Raw genomic sequence first — 17,551 nt, 5'->3', positions numbered from 1 at the left:
AATACTTTTTAAAAAAGTGCTTTTGGGGAGAAACTACTTTTTTTCAACTTCTCCAAAACTGCTTCTGCTTCTCCACAAAAGTACTTTTTTTTTTCTTCCAAAAGCTTGGCCAAACACATCAACGTTGAAAAAAGAAAAAAAAAAAAGCTTCTAGAATTGGAAAATCTTGGCCAAACAGGCTATAAACGAACTCTCTCATTAGAAAAACAAACTAATCAGCTTGTCCAAAAAAGTTCTTGACTATTTTTCCTGTTTCGTCATCTGGTCACATTGCAGACTGTGAAGTGTAGTGTCAATCTGGTTGAAAGAAGTTCCAATCTAGTCCTCAAACGCCACACTGAAACACCCTGCTAAAAAAACAATTATACATCGTCACTGCACCATAAAAGTGTGAATTTACCACATAGAACAAACAAAGGCATATTTCAAGTTATCCTCTCGCGCAACCAAAGCTGAACTACACACACAAAAAATAGTGACTCGAGATTTGAGAAGGATGAAAAAAAGGTGGAAAACTATTATCTGTGGTCCATTTTTGTTCTCTTCCCTGCAGGAGAAAGGAGAAAAGAAAGATAACTTCCTTCTCTTCTAAACGTCCAATAACTTATATTGAGCCTTGTTGAAATCGCCTAAACAACCTCATGAGATAAGATGCTTCAAAAGACAAAATCTCATCTAATCATGAAAGAAGAATTAGCATTACTGGCAACTCCTCGGCTCACTTCGGTGGTAAAGACTTTCAACAATAACAACAGTAATATATCCGATGCATTTCCACAAGTGAGATCTGAGTAGAGTAATGTGTACGCAGAACTTATGCTACCTTACGAAGATATAGAGTTGTTTTCGATAGACCGTCAGTTCAAAAAAGACATGTAAAGAGAAATAATAAAACAAAATAATTAACCACAAAAAAAAAAGTAACCGAAGCTAAAAAAACAAAATAACCAGCAAAAGTAACAGTAGGTAGTAAATTGCAAAGATTTTCCTACTCAAGAAAATGACCATTATAATTATGGTAGCTTGTATACCATCTATTAAGGTTTATTACGTAGGAGAATGATACTGGCCAAAGTAGCCCAGCTCGTCCAGTATCATCCCTCCTGCGTAGCAAAACCTATTGATGCTTCTCTCCTTTCACATATTCAAGAAAATCTAATGTTTTTTCTTTCTTTCATTTCCCCTTGAGCAATTTAAAGAGGTGGCCACGTTTTCAAATTACTATTTATTTATGTACTTTTCCCTGTCTTTTAGTTTGATGTAAATAATTGGACTCGTCCACATTTTTTGGTACATCAATTCCAAAGTAATAAAGGTCACAATAAGGACAAAATCATCTACAATTAACCAAACAAGACAAATTGGAAAAACAAAAGTAAGGAACGGAAAGTATATCTGAAGCGGAATTATTTGAGGTTCCATGAATGTGGCTTGCATTTCATTTTTACTGTGAACTTTTTTGTTTTACCAGACATGGTGATGTCACCACTCGTACGTCACTATCTACAAATTGGCGAATAACAATATATACTCTTGAAATCTAGTCTAATATGATAATATAAAATATAGAGAGAACTTTCTATAATCAATTAAATTGCACTAATTAAAAGTACTACGTATAAAAGTTATTGATAAGTTATGTGTCTTTTGTTTTGATGATTTGACAAACTTCATGAGAGAACCAGATAAGGAACCTGAAATAATTAGTTCTTTTGCTTTCAGAGTAACTAGTCAGATGTCTGGTTCAACTCTCAATGAAATCAGTTAAGGGAACAACAAAGGGAACTATAGAGGGAACATATATAGATCAGTTCCTCCGGTCACAGTACATGTCAACTTCTTACAGCATGTAAAAGTCGTTGTACTATTGCACTGCACACGTAACAGTGCAACAGTCACTCTATGAAGTATGCCTTGTACTAGATATTTGCTTACATAATCCCAATGACCTCACACATATATTATCAACATGAGGCAAGGGATTTCATTGCTCCAACACTTGCAAATCAAAAGACAATATTCTCTCAAGTGCTAGCCACCATCTCTCGCAAGAACAAAGTTGTTGCAACCTCAAGAACCAGATCCAAAGATTGAAGATATCTTAAGTCCTTAGGTTTATTGAGTCTTTGTTATTTGTTCTTCATTTATAATCCTATACTACTTTCAAGAAGTGTCTTTGTAGGACAGATTTAAACCACTGTTCGGTTTAGTTTCTTGACTAGAGTTAGTCAAGGTTTGTTGCTTTCTAATAGAGTTATTATAAAGAGGTTTGAAATATAGTTATTGCAAGTAGGTAAGGGATTAAGAGTTTAATTCCTAGGTTACAATAGGTTATAATCTAAAGTTGCTCGGTTAGTGAAGTTGAAATCTTACGAGTGTAGGTCGTGATTTTTAATCGCGTGAGCTGGGAGTTTTTCACGTAAAAAATTGTTATGTTATTTACTTACCACTGTGTGTGTGTGTGTGTGTGTTATGTGGATACTGATAGAGAACCAGGTTCTCTATACAATTTGGTAGACCCTAAGTTTACATCAATTGGTATCAGAGCAAGTTCTTTCTATCATGCTAACACCTAGAAAGGATTCAAATGGCTGCTCCATCAAACTTTGAAGAAGGTCAATCAACCTACATACCACCAAGATTTCGAAAAATGGTTCGTAGAAATGGAGGCATTCCCAAGAAGGGTAGCTCTAGCAGAAACACTAAAGGAGATGATTGCTGTCACCAGTGCGGAAAGACAGGACATTTCATCAAAGATTGTCCTCTCCACAATGAGAGGAACCCGATCCCTGACAGAAAGTTCAAGAGAAGAGATGTCGCTGATAATATTGTAAGGCAAGCTCTGGCTGAATGGGGAGATTCCTCTAGTGAATCTGAGGGTGATGATGAACATGTAGAAACCTCCATGATGGCCGTTGAAGACAAAGCTGCAAAATATAATTCCATATTTACATTGATGGCAAAATCTGATGAGGATGAAGAAGATGATGACAATGAGGTAATCTTTCCGGACGTTCAAAGAAATTTAAAGTCTTATTCTACAAAGAAGCTGGTATCTTTGGGTAATGTTTTAATTATACTTACCATAACCTCATTAGTGATAAAAATATTTTAACCGAGGAAATTAGAGGGTTAGAACAAGAGAGAGATGGTCTGGTGGTTATAGTTGTAGATTTAAAGGAAATAGTGGAGGAAACAAAGAAAGAAAATATCTTCTTAAAAAATTCAATGGAAAAATGCATGAACTCCTCTAAAGGAAAGGAAATAGAAAGTGAGGGACACCTTAAGATTGAAAATGAACTCAAAAAATATAAAATTGGGTCTTGATGCTGAACTTGAAAAAAATAGATAACTTCAGAAAGATTTAAACATGGTAAAAAATAATCTAGATAAATCTCTGAAGTAGACCTGGTCCTCTGATACAATCACTTTCATGTATAAAAGTAATGGAGGAAACATGCGAGGAATCGGGTTCCACAAGAAAAAAAACCCCTATAATCCACATAGCAAGTATGTTACTGTGTCTGATAACTGGCTTTGTACTCACTGTGGTAAGACTGGTCATTACAAAAATTCATGTAAAGCAAAGTTTCAGTTTCAACAGAAAAATAAAGTTTTTTGTCGAAAAAGTTTCTACTGCTAAGAAACCTGATTCTCTAAAAAAGAAATGTGTGATGCCTATATGGACAAAAAGAAATCTGATTCGCCCCTTCCCTCATTACAAGGGACCCAAACTTGTTTGGGTTCCTAAGTCTAACCCTTGATTCTCTTGTACAAGGAGCAGTAAAAGAAAGCAGCCAAAAATGGTACATGGATAGTGGCTGTTCTAAACATATGACTGGAAGCATCAATAATTTTCTCTTTCACTCGAAGCCCTGCAAGGAGGAAGTGTGTCCTTTGGCAATGGAAAAAAGGATACATTCTGGGAATTGGAAATATTGGGAAAGCATTCACTCATTTGAGAATGTGTATTATATGAATGACTTGAAGTATAGCCTGTTGAATGTCTCTCAAATCTGCGACAAAGGAAACAAAGTAGAGTTTTTGTCAAAATCTTGCACTATCACCAATCTTATAATTGGTGAAGTGGTTCTGATTGCAAAAGGTTCAAAATCATGATGTTGCAGACTTTGAATCTTTGATGGTGGTAATCTTACATGTCTGAGTACCGTTGATGATGATGCTGAACTATGGCACAGAAGATTGGGACATGCAAGCTTCACCCTATTGAATAAGCTGATCAAGAAGGACCTGGTTCGTGGGTAGTCGAAATCAAAGTTCAAAGATCACAAGGTGTGTGATGCATGTGTGAAAAAAAATCAAGTCAGTTCCTCATTCAAGCCAAATAAGGAAGTGAGCACCTCAAGTCCACTTGATCTTCTTCATATGGATATGTGTGGACCTATGAGGATGCCCAGCACATGAGGAAAGAAGTACATCTTAGTTATTGTTAATGACTATTCAAAGATTAATATGATAAGAATGATCAAGATGGAGAGTATTCAAAGGTTCCTGGAGAAGTCATTGATATGAAAACGGGAAGGCAGGTCTGATGAGTCAGGTCAAGGAGTCTAGTGAAGAAGATGCAACAGGACCTCCAACTGATTCAGAGGAACCTGGTCCCTCCATCACAGCAACTAAAGCAAAAAATAGAGTTGTTGATGTTGTGCAAGGCACACCTAATGCTGAGCAGAGAAGTGGTACTCACACTTCCATGGATGCCAATGATGGGTCTCACACGATGGAACTAGGTCCTTCTCACCCTAAGACTTAGGTGTCTAACTGGAAGCACAAAAGCTCACATCCTTTCCTAAATGTCATCACTCCTCTGGATTCAGAAATTCAGACTAGATCAAAGACAAGAAACATGTTTGCTTTCTCAGCTTCATTGTCTCAAATTGAGCCGAGAAACATCATGAAATCATTGAAAGATGCTGGCTGGATTACTGCTATGCAAGATGAACTCCATCAATTTGAGAGGAACCGTGTATGGTACCTGATCCTCGACCCTCAAACAGAACTGTTATTGGAACCAGATGAGTATTCAAAAACAAGCTTGATGAGTTTGGAAATATAACAAGAAACAATGCCAGGTTAGTAGTGCAAGGCTACAATCAAGAAGAAGGGATAAACTATGATGAGACTTTTGTCCCAGTTGCTCAAATGGAAGCCATCAGAATCCTCATTGCCTTTGCATCTCATATGGAATTCAAACTGTTCCAAATGGATGTCAAAAGTGCATTTCTGAATGTATATTTAAAGGAAGAAGTCTTCGTCAAACAACCACCTGGTTTTGAGTATCATGAGCATCCTGAACATGTATTCAAACTTGACAAGGCATTATATGGGCTGAAACAGGCCCCTCATGCATGGTATGAAACGTTGTCCAAGTTCCTTCTTTAAAATGGCTTTACAAGAGGAAAAATCGACAACACCCTAGTTTTGAAGAAACAGGGGAGGAACCTGCTGATTATGCAGATCTATGTTGATGACATCCTTTTTGGTACAACAGATGGTTCCCTATGTGAGGTGTTTGCAAAGCTTACGAGAAGCGAGTTAGAGATGAGTGTGATGAGGGAACTGAACTTCTTCCTAAGGATAAAAGTGAAGAAAACCTCTAAGGGAACGATGGTAAGTGATGAGAAATACATTAAGGAACCTCTGAAAAGGTTTGAGATGGAAAGCACAAAGACCATTGATATTCTCATTGCTACTGCCACTCGTCTAGACATGGACGGACCTGGTTCCCTGTAAATGTGTATCAGAGTGTCATTGGATCTCTCCTGTACCTAACAGCTAGCAGACCTGCCATTGTGTTTAGTTTTGTGTGCTAAGATTTCAATCAAGTCCTAAAGAATTTCATTTGAAAGCTGTCAAAAGAATTCTGAGGTATCTCAAAGGAACGCAGGACCTGGTCCTCTATTATCCCTCAGGAGGTATTTTTGACTTGATTGGGTATGATGATGTTGATTATGCTGGTTATCTGGTGGATAGAAAGAGCACATCTGGCATGGCATACTTTTTGGGATCTTGCTTGATTTCATGGGGTACAAAGAAACAAAATTCTATGGCCCTCTCTACTACCGAAGTTGAATATGTGGTAGCTGCCTCCTATTGTGCCCAACTGTTGTGGATCAAGCAACGATTGAAAGACTTTGGTGTATTCTTTGATTATGTGCAACTGCTATGTGACAATACAAGTGCCCTTAATATAGCAGAGAACCCGGTCCCTCGATAATTGGCTATGAAAGGATGGTAAAGAAAATTGCTAAAAAGTGTTTTCTGGCAACTTCTAACTCAATTCTATACTATTACAGGTAAACACGCATGGCAAATACAAAACAGCCAAGAGGCTAATGACATTGCAAATTTTTTGAAGGATGATGCTCGTATTTACAAAATTTATCAAGGAACCTGGTTCACATGACTCAAGTTAGTAGTTCCTCTAACACTCATATGCATTTTGAACTACTAGTGTGCCACATCATTAATTGCCTCCGCTTCTTCTCATACCTCTTAAAACGACCCGACTACCCATCCCTTTTTCTCACACCTTATTATAACCGGTCCCTCTTTTCTCTCTAAATACCCCAAACCCTCTTTTTGTGTCTTCCCTCTCTCAGAATCAACCATGTCTTCACCATAATATGAGTCTCCCAGAGCTACTAAAGACATCCATGTTGTGTCCCTATCTCTGGAAGCATATCCATCTAGATAAGAGTGTCGGTTCCCGATATGGTAGATGGTGTGCTGTGTCTGGTATTTGTGAAACTCAATGTGCTTAGGGTTTTGATATGAATATTTTTTCAACATCAGGTAATGCTCCATCATCTCTTACTGATACTGCATTGATGGGAATTATTGTGGGTAAGATAGGTGAAAAAATAATTTTGACTGTTGTTGCTATGGAACGTCTAGTTGGGGATTCTTTGTCTGGTGATGTGGGTATTGGGACTCAGGTGGAAGAACGAGGAAATGGAGACCAAGTGTGTCAAAGTGACCAAGCACCGGTCAGTACTACAGGGGAGCCTACCGAGGTACCTGGTACCTCTGCCCAAGAGGAGTTCTCAGCTCCTACCTGGGATGAAACTCCAAGCTCTACTAGATAGCCCCTGGGCAGTACTGACCCTTCATCTTCTCCTCACCTTGATACAGTCCCTTTGGAGGTTGTGTACTCTGAGATAAAGTCTATGTTTTCGGGAGAATTTGATGACAGTGAGGATGACATATCTACAAAAGTTATTGGGGTTGGTGGTGACGAAGGAGTTGAAAAAGAAGAAGATTGCTGAGAAGAACATGCCACTCAGAAATAAGCTAAGTATATGTGAGGAACCTTGTTCCTTAAAAAGGGCCAGAGTTGATGTGTCTGAACTTTAAAGGAAAGCAAAATTGAAAAAGCAGAAAGTTCTGTTGGGGAGTGTTTTTGACACTGACATTCTTGATAAGTTTGGAATGAGGCAGTTGGTTGAAATTTGCGACTTCTAAGAGTGGACTCATCACTTTACTGCTCAGAGTCCAAAGGTCTATGAGAAGGAAGTTCGCAGTTTCTATGTTTGATTTGTTCATAGTGGAATGTGACACCATCTATTTGAAGATAAGTGAGGCAGAATTTGTGATTGATGAAATTGTGCTCGAGGATATTCTTGGGGTGGCTGCTGAAGGGCTCTTAATTGTGGAGGGAACATGTTCCCCAAGTTTTAGGAAGTTTATTCTCAAGCCTCAAGCTGTTCAACAAGGGGAACGAGTGCACAAGAAGGCACTACTTCTAGAATACCAACTCTTGTTCGAGTTGGTGAATAAGGTCTTGCTACCAAGAGCTGAAAGGAGATCCATTGCCTCTAGAGCGGACCTGGTCTTGGAGGCACTGGACGACTACACTCCCATCAATCTGCTTGGGATTTTAGTTGAACACATGAAGAAAGTGGTAGACTTCAATGATGAAAGTCATGGGTTGCCATATGGGTTTCTGCTCACAAAAGTCTTTGAACGATTTGAGGTCCCCTTGGAGAGAGCAGTTGTGGGAACTAGTAAACAAATATTCTCAACGAACACCTTAGAAGAATGTGAGCATGTTGACAAAAAGGGGGAAATAAGCAGCAGTTCCACAATCTCTGAGCTTATTGATGCCCAAAATGCTGCAAATGAGGAAATTAGGCGGTTAAAGGCGCAAAATGTTATTCTTGAGTCTAAGCTCAATCAGGCCAGCAAGGAATCTGGTTCTAGCAATGCCCAGGGAGAAGAAGTTGCCTGCCTAAAAGCTGAAAATATGGAGTTGAGGAACCAAATGGAGAACCTGAAAGAGCAGTTAATCAACGATCAAAGGGTTGTTAATGCTTGCATTGACAGCCTCCTCAAAGCCCTTACTTCCTAGTCCTTCCCTTCTCTATCTAGTGTCCCCTGTCTTACCCCTTTGCCAGCTCCTGTTTAATCTTACCATGTCTTTTTGTTGTCCTTCTCTTTCGACTGTGGTACTCTAGTTTTGTTTGACTTATGTATGTTTGTAATTATGGTACTGCTACAATATTTTTCCCCTAACTTAAATGAGCATCGTCGTTTATTAATGCATGTTATACTTTTGCGTTCTATTTTTAGCTATGTTGTGTGCACACAAGTGGCATGAGTTAACTTTGCTGGACTTCATTTTGCATTTACTTGACTAATTCTTTTTTATGATGCCAAAAGGGGGAAGAAAATTGAAAGGGAGAAACAGGTTCTCAAGAGAAATATGGCTATTCTAGAGGGGGAACAATATGAAGATCTGGTTCTCAGGGAAAAATTCAATTCTAAGTTTGTCATCATCAAAAAAGGGGAAAATATTAATAAGTTATGTGCCTTTGTGTTTTGCTGATTTAACAAACTTCATATGAGAACCAGATAGGGAAAGGTTCTCATGGGGAATATGGATGATTTGTATGGGAAACAATATGCAGATCTGGTTCTCAGAGGGAATATCAACCCTAAGTTTGTCATCATCAAAAAGGAAAAAATTGATAAGTTATGTGTATTTTATTTTGATGATTTGACAAACTTCATGAGAGAACCAGATAAGGAATCTGAAATAATTAGTTCCTTTGCTTTCAGAGTAACTAGTCAGATGTCTGGTTCAACTCTCAATGAAATCAGTTAAGGGAACAACAAAGGGAATCATAGAGGGAACATATAGAGATCAGTTCCTCCGGTCACACTACATGTCAACTTCTTACAGTTGTAAAAGTCGTTGTACTGTTGCACTGCACACGTAATAGTGCAACAGTCACTTTATGGAGCATGCCTTATACTAGATATTTGCTTACATCATCCCAATGACCTCTCACACACATATATTATCAATATGAGGCAAGAGATTTCATTGCTCCAACACTTGCAAATCAAAAGACAATATTCTCTCAAGTGCTAGCCACCATCTCTCGCAAGAACAAAGCTGCTGCAACCTCAAGGACCAGATCCAAAGATTGAAGATATCTTAAGTCCTTAGGTTTGTTGAGTCTTTGCTATTTGTTCTTCATTTATAATCCTACATTACTTTCAAGAAGTGTCTTTGTAGGACAGATTTAAACTACTATTTGGTTTAGTTTCTTGACTAGAGTTAGTCAAGGTTTGTTGCTTTGTAATAGAGTTATTACAAAGAGGCTTGCAATATAGTTATTGCAAGTAGGTGAGGGATTAAGAGTTTAATTCCTAGGTTACAATAGGTTGTAATCTAAAGTTGCTCGGTTAGTGAAGTTGAAATCCTACGAGTGTAGGTCGTGGTTTTTAATCCCGTGAGCTGGGAGTTTTCACGTAAAATATTATTGTGTTATTTACTTACCGCTGTGTATGTGTTCTGTGGATACTGATAGAGAACCAGGTTCTCTATACAGTTTGGTAGACCCTAAGTTTACATCAGTTATTTAAAATGTATATAACTTAAATAATTATGTTACTCTTTTTTTGTCGACATTGTTATTGTTACTACTTACTAAGTTGTAGAGTTCTTAAAATCTTTCGTTTTTTGAATTTTGCACCTTGAATACCTGATCGTTTGGTTTTTGTGATTTTCCTCGTTAGTCTCTTTTTTAACAATAATAGCAAATCCAATATAATTTCATAAGTCGGGTCTTGGGAGTGTAGTGTGTACGCAGACCTCACCCTACCTTGTGAAAGTATTTTCGATAGACCCTCGGCCCAGTAAAAGCATAGTTACAACATTATATAAAAAGAAATATAGTAATAGTAACGAAGCAATAACAAAAAACATTAATAACAACAAGATGATAAGGTAATCGAAGCAAAAGAAATAACTAATAGTACTAGAAATCTAAGTATAAGAAAGTACGAGAATAATATTGATACTACATGTATGAAGAGGAGATACACTCGACTACCCAGTAGCCTTCTACCCTAATTCTCGACCTTCACATCCTTATATTAAGGGTCATGTCCTCAGTAAGCTGCAGATATGTCATGTCCTTCCTTATCATCTTTTCCCAATACTTCTTTGTTCTACCTTTTTTCTTTTTTTCAAACGCTAGAAAAAATCTACTTTTTAAACTTAATATGAATATAATAAGAGGCAAAATAAGAATAACACTTTATACAACAAATGTGAACTCAATAGAGAGAGAGACATTTTTTTTTTTAAAAAAATTTAGAAGATATAGTGCAAAGGACAAATGGCTACACAGATAGGATCGCAAATGCAGATACGATTTACATTGAGTAATTTATTTCAAGAATCTTTTTCTCTTCTGTTTCATTTGATCACCTAGTAAAAGCTGGACACTTCTCTTGTTTTTAACCTTGTTGTATTTTGTCTTAACTTCTGTAGTTCTCTTCTTTATATACGTTAGTACTAAAGTTATATATCTTCACAATCCAAAAGAAAAGTAAGCATAAAAATGCACGACAATTACAAACTAAGTACCAAAAGTGCAATTTTGCCAATATTTTATATGTTCAAAATCAAATTTTGATTGTTCTCATAATTCAAATCCAGTTAGGTCCTTTTGCCGTATGAAATTATTACATCAAGTATATGATAATGTATAGGGGAAACCTTATTTTCTTTCTCCATACAAATTAAATGGAACAAGATATATAGTCAAACTAACGATGTTGTTTCAGTCAGGCGTTTGTTGGCTTATTATTGAAAATAATTGAAGTGGAACATGATAACAGTTGTATTAACCAACCAGGATTGTGGTTAGCAGCGAAACCAGAAAATTGATTAAGATGTTTAAAGCATATTTTTTTTATTAATAATAAGTACAAATATTAATTTTACACTATACATCGTATAATTTTTCGGCGAAGAATGTTGAATTGACCACCCTTAGCCATACATAGCTTCGTACTTGATTGTGGTACTGCTTCATCCTTAACCAGAAATTTTAAGTTCGAGCCTCGGGTATGGAGTTGCCGTTGTTAAGAAATATTTTACCCCCAATATGCCCGGCACCAATCCAAATTTAATCGGCTACAATACTATAACGATTGTACTGGTATGGTGTGGGGGAAAAGAATTTGCATGAAATTGTTATTGTGACAACAAGGCATGGTCTGGAAATGGAATCTTTGTGTAATAAGTTCAATGATTTTGGTAAACAAAAGGCTCCATTCATCATGGCAGCTTGGACCCATGGAATGGAAGCTAATACATCATGTGTTTTATCCCAATCACCCCAAAAATTATTGAATTCCAAAAAAAAAAAAGAACAACAAAATTTTATTAGCCGAATGTAAAATGTATAGAAACTTGATAAAATGTTATAACTAACGTGATAGTATATATTAAACTACACTAATGATAAATTTGTACTGTTAATATATATAACTTAGATAAAATATGTGTTATTGTGAGAACATTTTAGTAAAAATACATGAATTGCAAAAGTGGTAAAAGGGGAAATGGTACAGACATAGCCTCAAAAGAAAAGGTTAAATAAAGGGCTGGTAGTGATGAAAGAAAAAGAAAAAGTCTGGCAGATTCCAAAGAGAAAATATAATGGTCATTAACTAAATAAAGAATTTAAGTTATATATATCAATAACAACAATAACCCAATGGAATCTCTCAAATTGAGTTTAGGGAGGATAGTGTGTACGCATATATTACCGTATATATATCATCGGTATAAAAAAAAATACAATGTCAAATCACTTAAATAATGTGTGCATGTGAGCCTCCTCAAAATATGGGATTTGTAACCTCAAAACTAAAACACGTTAACAGTTCGCACATTGGTCCTTCTGTCTTTTCAACTGTTCTTGAAATTAGTGGCTTAAATATATGAGTTGATTCTCAGGTAGTAATAATCATCATATTTCATAAGTGAATTATGTTAAAGTTCAGCATCTAACTTTGGTGATGGTTGAGAGTTATGGAATACAAGTAACCGATCACTAGCACTTGAAGATACATGCGGAACTATGTTATAAAGAGAGGGGTGATTGGTAGGGGCGGATCTACACACCAATTTGTCGAAAATCTTTACTAATTATTTATATATAATTCAAATGTAGAAACAAAAAACAGTAAAGTAGAATAAAGTGACGATGGTTATTAAGAGCAGTTGTATAGTTTATTTGGTCACACTCTGAAGTTCTCTTTGCGGGTACGTGAGTTCGAAACTATGCAGCTTCATTTTATGTTTCAACACTTTTGTGCCTCATCTAAAAAATGTGTGCGCGAGGCCTTTGAACCGCTAACCTGGTTGGTACGAAGGATAAAGAATAATTAATTTAAGAAAAATTATTTCCATATTTTGTTTTAAGAAAACTGCGGTATAATTAATTCCGGGATTGTAGTATTTATTTTATCCCCATAGAAAGGTGGACCCCTTAGAGGTTATTAAAGCACTGAAACAGTAGATCATAAGTCATAAATCATAATTAACATATTTAGCACAAAGTTTTTTAAATTGGAGGGATACTACTGCTTCCTTTGTGAGTTGTGTTATTTGTTTTTTTTTTCTTCCTTTTTTAAAATATGATGTTATTGCAGTAATTAGTTTATTTGTTCACATTTAAAATGGTAACACCGCTTACAAAAACTGTTGCGTACGCCACTGGACTCATTGAAACGCAAAAAGTTCAGCAAAAATTTAAATTGTGAGTCCACCTCGACTCGAAGATAGCAGATCTAAATTCTAACTACAAAATGAGAACTTGTTAGTTTGCGGTCATAGCAGCTCAGTTCAGCCGAGCCTGTCAAAATTACTCAATACGCAGAGATTTGGATTATTGCAGGTAGTTGAGATGCACACAAATTATAACGGAATCCCGTTAAATTAGTCTAATTGCCCAGTGGAATGGTCGACAATTTTTGATGGAAGCGCGCATAAAATTAAAATTTTGAAACTAATTCCAAGGGTGACTTTATTCTATTTTAGAGTAAATTGCTAGAAAATGACAAAATGGGCGTTTGGACATAAGAATGGTAAAATTTTAAAATAGGGGGAAATTTTTTGTTAAGTGAAAATGGTATTTGAAATTTAGAGTTGTGTTTGGACATGAATATAATTTTGGGTTGTTTTTTAAGTTTTGTGAGTGATTTGAGTGAAAATTTTGAAAAACAGTTTTTTGGAGTTTTTTAAATATTCGAAAATTTTAAAATGTATCTTCAAGTAAAAATTAGAAATTTTATGAACAAACACCGATTTCGAAAAAAAGTTTATTTTTTTTTGAACAAACGGACTCAAAGTATGAAACACGTAGTAATTGATTTTATCTGTTCTATTATGCCCACTCCTTTATGTTTAGAAAATGAAAGGTGCTTTATATCTGCTTTTAATGCTTCACCTTCTCTCTGTCTCTTCTCTTCTTTTCTTTCGTTCTTTCTCTATCACCTCACACCCCCTGAGAATAATATCAAAATCAAAGTTAAGCTTTTAAGAAAAATTCAGGAAATTTTTTCCTCTTCTCTATCTAGAAACCTTGTGTTTTTTCTCAAGAAAAAATGGCAAACAATGGGTTTCCAATATGTCTTGCAGGGATTATGCGTCCTCTCCCTCTCTCTAAAGAGTATGCACACATTTTAATTTTTTTTTGTATATGCATCTCTATACATAGTTCACTATGAAATCAATGACCTCAACTGCGCTAAGGCGGATCCAAGATTTAAACTTGATGTGCTTGATTTTTAGTATTTAGCGATCTCTTGATTTTTAGTATTTAGCGATCTCATTTTAGTTCTGAATTTATGAGTTCCTAATACAATATTTGTTAATATATTTGTAGTTTTTCACTATATAACTATGTGACTAGGCGGACCTATGTAGTAACTAGAAGGGTCACCCGGAGAATTAGGGAAAAATTTCGTGTACACATGTATATGTTTTTAAAAATAATGATATATTAGTTATGACACCCAATACAGAAAGCATACTTTGGTTGAATGTAAAAGTGCACTTGCAACCTTTAAATTCTTGGTGCACCTCTGAGTCTCTGTCCTATGTCGAAACTATTGGGTTTAGTTTAGTGGCGGAGCTAGGGGTGGAAAGGGTTTCGAACCTTGTTCGCCGAGAAATTACATTGTGTATATAAGGTTATTATATATATATATATATATATATATATATATATATATATATATATATATATATATATATATATATATGAAATGTCGAGGCGTACGGCCCAATCCAAACTTTCTTTATTTTTTGAACCCTTGGTAAAAATCCTGCCCACCATTGGTTTAGTTGAACATCCATCTTTGTTCAATTGAATATGCAGAACCCGTCCTAAATCTCATTTGCTTATAAAATTATTTCTTCTATTCAAATTGCAGGATGACAGATCACATTGGAAGAAGAGAGGCCATGAAAAAACTAAGAGTTCAAATGGGAGAAAAATGGAACATAACAACTGATGAGAGAAGCCATGGCAGAGAGTTTAGAGAGAAAATAAGTGAAGCTGATGCAGATTTTATTGCTGGTCTTCTTCGTTTGGCTTGTACAGCAAAGGCTGCTTAAGTAAGCCTAACATAGACCAAAGTATTTTATTTTGGTCTTCTGTTGTTTATGTTGTCTACTCTTGCATCTTGGGAGTTTGTGAAGGCTTAGATTTGTGTAAGAACTTTATTTCTCTATTAATTAATACTTTACTAATTGTAAGAATATTGAATGGGGATAGAGTACTCCTTACTCGGTCCACTTTAATTGATTTTTTGTCATTTTTTTTGTGATCTATAATATTTAATTTTTTTAAATATTAAGAAAGAATTAACTTTTTTTTTTCAAAGTTGGCCTAAAGAGTAAAGAACCTAAGAGTATTTCTTATATTTCTAATGAACAAATTAAGGTTAATATGATTATTTTAATTGTTAATTGATCGTAAAAGATGAATTCTTTAATATATATGAAAATGATAAAAAAGTTAATTAAAGTGGATATAAGGGAGTACTACGTAAATGAAATCTTCTTTTTTAAAATAAATAAATTTAATTTGTCTAGATAAAAATATTTTTGTCGGGGACGTTTTGAAAATTGTATTAGAAGTGGTGTGTAATGTGTTGCCCCATTTCCTAGGACAGTGCAATCCATGATTGTACAAATCCAGGTGGAACTTGCTTTAGTTAAGGAACACTTAATTTTATTCTAAAAGAATATATCGGGGATAGTTAAAATTGATGGTCTATTACGAATTTGTATAGTTACATTGACAAAAGAAAGGATAGAATACAAGGTTAAAAAACAAAAGAGGTTTTTTTGGCTTTTCCTAGGTTTCGGATGACTACTATTTCAATTTGGATCAGGTTGGTTAAGAATCATACAAAGAGTAACATTTTACCAGAACAAGCAAAAGGCAAACTTAGTAGGCGTTTGGTTATTAAAACTTTATTTTTTTTTGAAAAAAAGTAGTATTTGGAGTTAAGTTGAAATATGGTATTTGGAATTTGAAATTATGTTTATTTCACTTAAAAAAATATTGCTGTTTTGTGAGAGGAAAACAAAAAATTCTATTTTTTTTGAAAAAGTGGTCAAAATCACTTTTTAGTTTTTGAAAAATTTATTTTCGAAAAATATCCAAAAACTTACAAAATTTCCTAGACAAACACATTTTCAAGCATGCTTGTGTTAACCTAGGATCAAGATCCTAGGTTTGAAATTATGCTCGTGTTATTTACAAAATCCGCCTGATTATTTGTGTAAAGATCCCCCGCCAGGTTATTTGTGTAAACATCCTAAACAAAAAAGGTTTTGAATTCAGCACATTGGGAGGTCACATTGTGTGAGCCCATATACTACCGGACACAAGAATCAAGTTTATTTTTGATAGCGGTGTGTTGATAATTTCTATAAACGAAATTTATATTTAAAAACTATGAGAATAATTTTAGTTGAGCTTTTGGAAAGTTAAAAGAAAACCATAGTCAAAGAAAAAGTATTTCCACTCTCCCAATAGTGATCGTTGCTTATAAATTGGAATGCACGGATTTCTTAATTTGACAAATTCTCAATATCTAAATGAATTCCACATATCCAAAATTTTCTGTATACCAAATGAGAGTTTATGAAAGGTCAATTGAATAAATAGTTTGGTGTAGTGATAGTTTTCTAATATTGAGGTTATTTTTCTTTGTTGATTGGTAGAAATGTGCATTTTGTTTTACTTTCTCCATTTCGCATCGTAATCGGCCGCGTGATTTTTTTTTTTTTTTTTTTTTTAAAAATGTGAACTAAATTCTAATTAGGATTGTGTGTTTGTTCAAAATTCAAACTCATTTTCGCTGGATTTGATTTTGGTCAGAGACTCAGAGTTGAGAATTAGCTTAAGTTGCAAAGTCAATTGAGGAGGCTCAAATAAAGACACTTTTAGAGACATGAATTGACATGTTTTATTGTAGTTTGGATTATTATTTTGTTTCCGATTTAATTCTATAGTTTCCTAAACAAACGCTTTTCCGATTAAAACTAAATAATCATATATTCTAAATAAATCAAGGCAAATAACTGAAAAGAAATAGGTCTACAAAATATCAATTTTAGTGGCAATTTGTAATGCAATTCTCCATTGTGCTCCCAAAGTCTAACTAGAAATAAGAAACGACCGCAAACAATGGCAAAGTCAGAAATTTCTCTAAGGGTGTTCAAATTTGAAAGAAATAAAAAATTTTTTCCAACAAAGGGTATTCAATATATGTTATATACCTCTAATACCTAATATTTTACCTATATATACAATATAATTCTCCGATAAAGATTGGTCAAATTGACCACCCTTATAAGGGTAGCTTCGTCCCTGACCGTAGACTTAAATCAAACACACAATTAATGACCAATATATATAAACTTTGTAAGTATTTAGTTATGTTTCTATTCATTGGATGATTGAGTTGTTTGGGTCAAGAATGGGGATACCATGAACTGGCAACAATGACACAGCAATAGACCAAATCCAAAAATTGTGTCTACCAAATTAATTACATATTTGAAATGGCAATTTCTCAGATACTGTTTCCAGTTAAAGCGACATGTATCGTGATCTACTAGGTGCAATTGTTTATTATGTTGAAAGGTTTGAACAGTACCATTTTCAGTACAATGCTTAGTACACATAAAACATTTGGTCCA

The 17,551-nt window shown here is 35.0% G+C and overlaps 1 protein-coding gene and 1 long non-coding RNA gene across 2 annotated transcripts; one reads left to right on the top strand and one right to left on the bottom strand.

Moving 5' to 3' along the window:
* Positions 1–156: 156 nt before the first annotated feature.
* LOC107796261 (uncharacterized) lies at positions 157–1,240 on the bottom strand. The gene is made up of 2 exons (XR_001650356.2): positions 1,032–1,240; positions 157–347 (listed from the first exon to the last, which is right to left on the bottom strand). It is a non-coding gene; the product is annotated as an uncharacterized LOC107796261 (long non-coding RNA).
* A 12,521-nt stretch (positions 1,241–13,761) lies between these two features.
* Positions 13,762–15,085, top strand: LOC142164387 (uncharacterized). Its single transcript, XM_075222363.1, has 2 exons — positions 13,762–14,000; positions 14,767–15,085. Exons 1-2 carry the CDS (start codon positions 13,936–13,938, stop codon positions 14,948–14,950), a joined length of 249 nt encoding a protein of 82 aa, XP_075078464.1. The 5' UTR covers positions 13,762–13,935; the 3' UTR covers positions 14,951–15,085.
* Positions 15,086–17,551: the final 2,466 nt, after the last annotated feature.

This window comes from Nicotiana tabacum, chromosome 9, assembly GCF_000715075.1.
Source record: "Nicotiana tabacum cultivar K326 chromosome 9, ASM71507v2, whole genome shotgun sequence".
Classification (NCBI taxonomy): Eukaryota; Viridiplantae; Streptophyta; class Magnoliopsida; order Solanales; family Solanaceae; genus Nicotiana; species Nicotiana tabacum.
This window is presented reverse-complemented; position numbering and strand designations above follow the sequence as displayed.

What these genes read in the sequence shown, in the direction of transcription:
- LOC142164387 (XM_075222363.1), top strand. Translation starts at nt 13,936, where the DNA reads ATGGCAAACAATGGGTTTCCAATATGTCTTGCAGGGATTATGCGTCCT. An exon ending in CCTCTCCCTCTCTCTAAAGA is followed by an intron (nt 14,001 to 14,766) that starts GTATGCACACAT and finishes TTCAAATTGCAG; the next exon opens with GATGACAGATCACATTGGAA.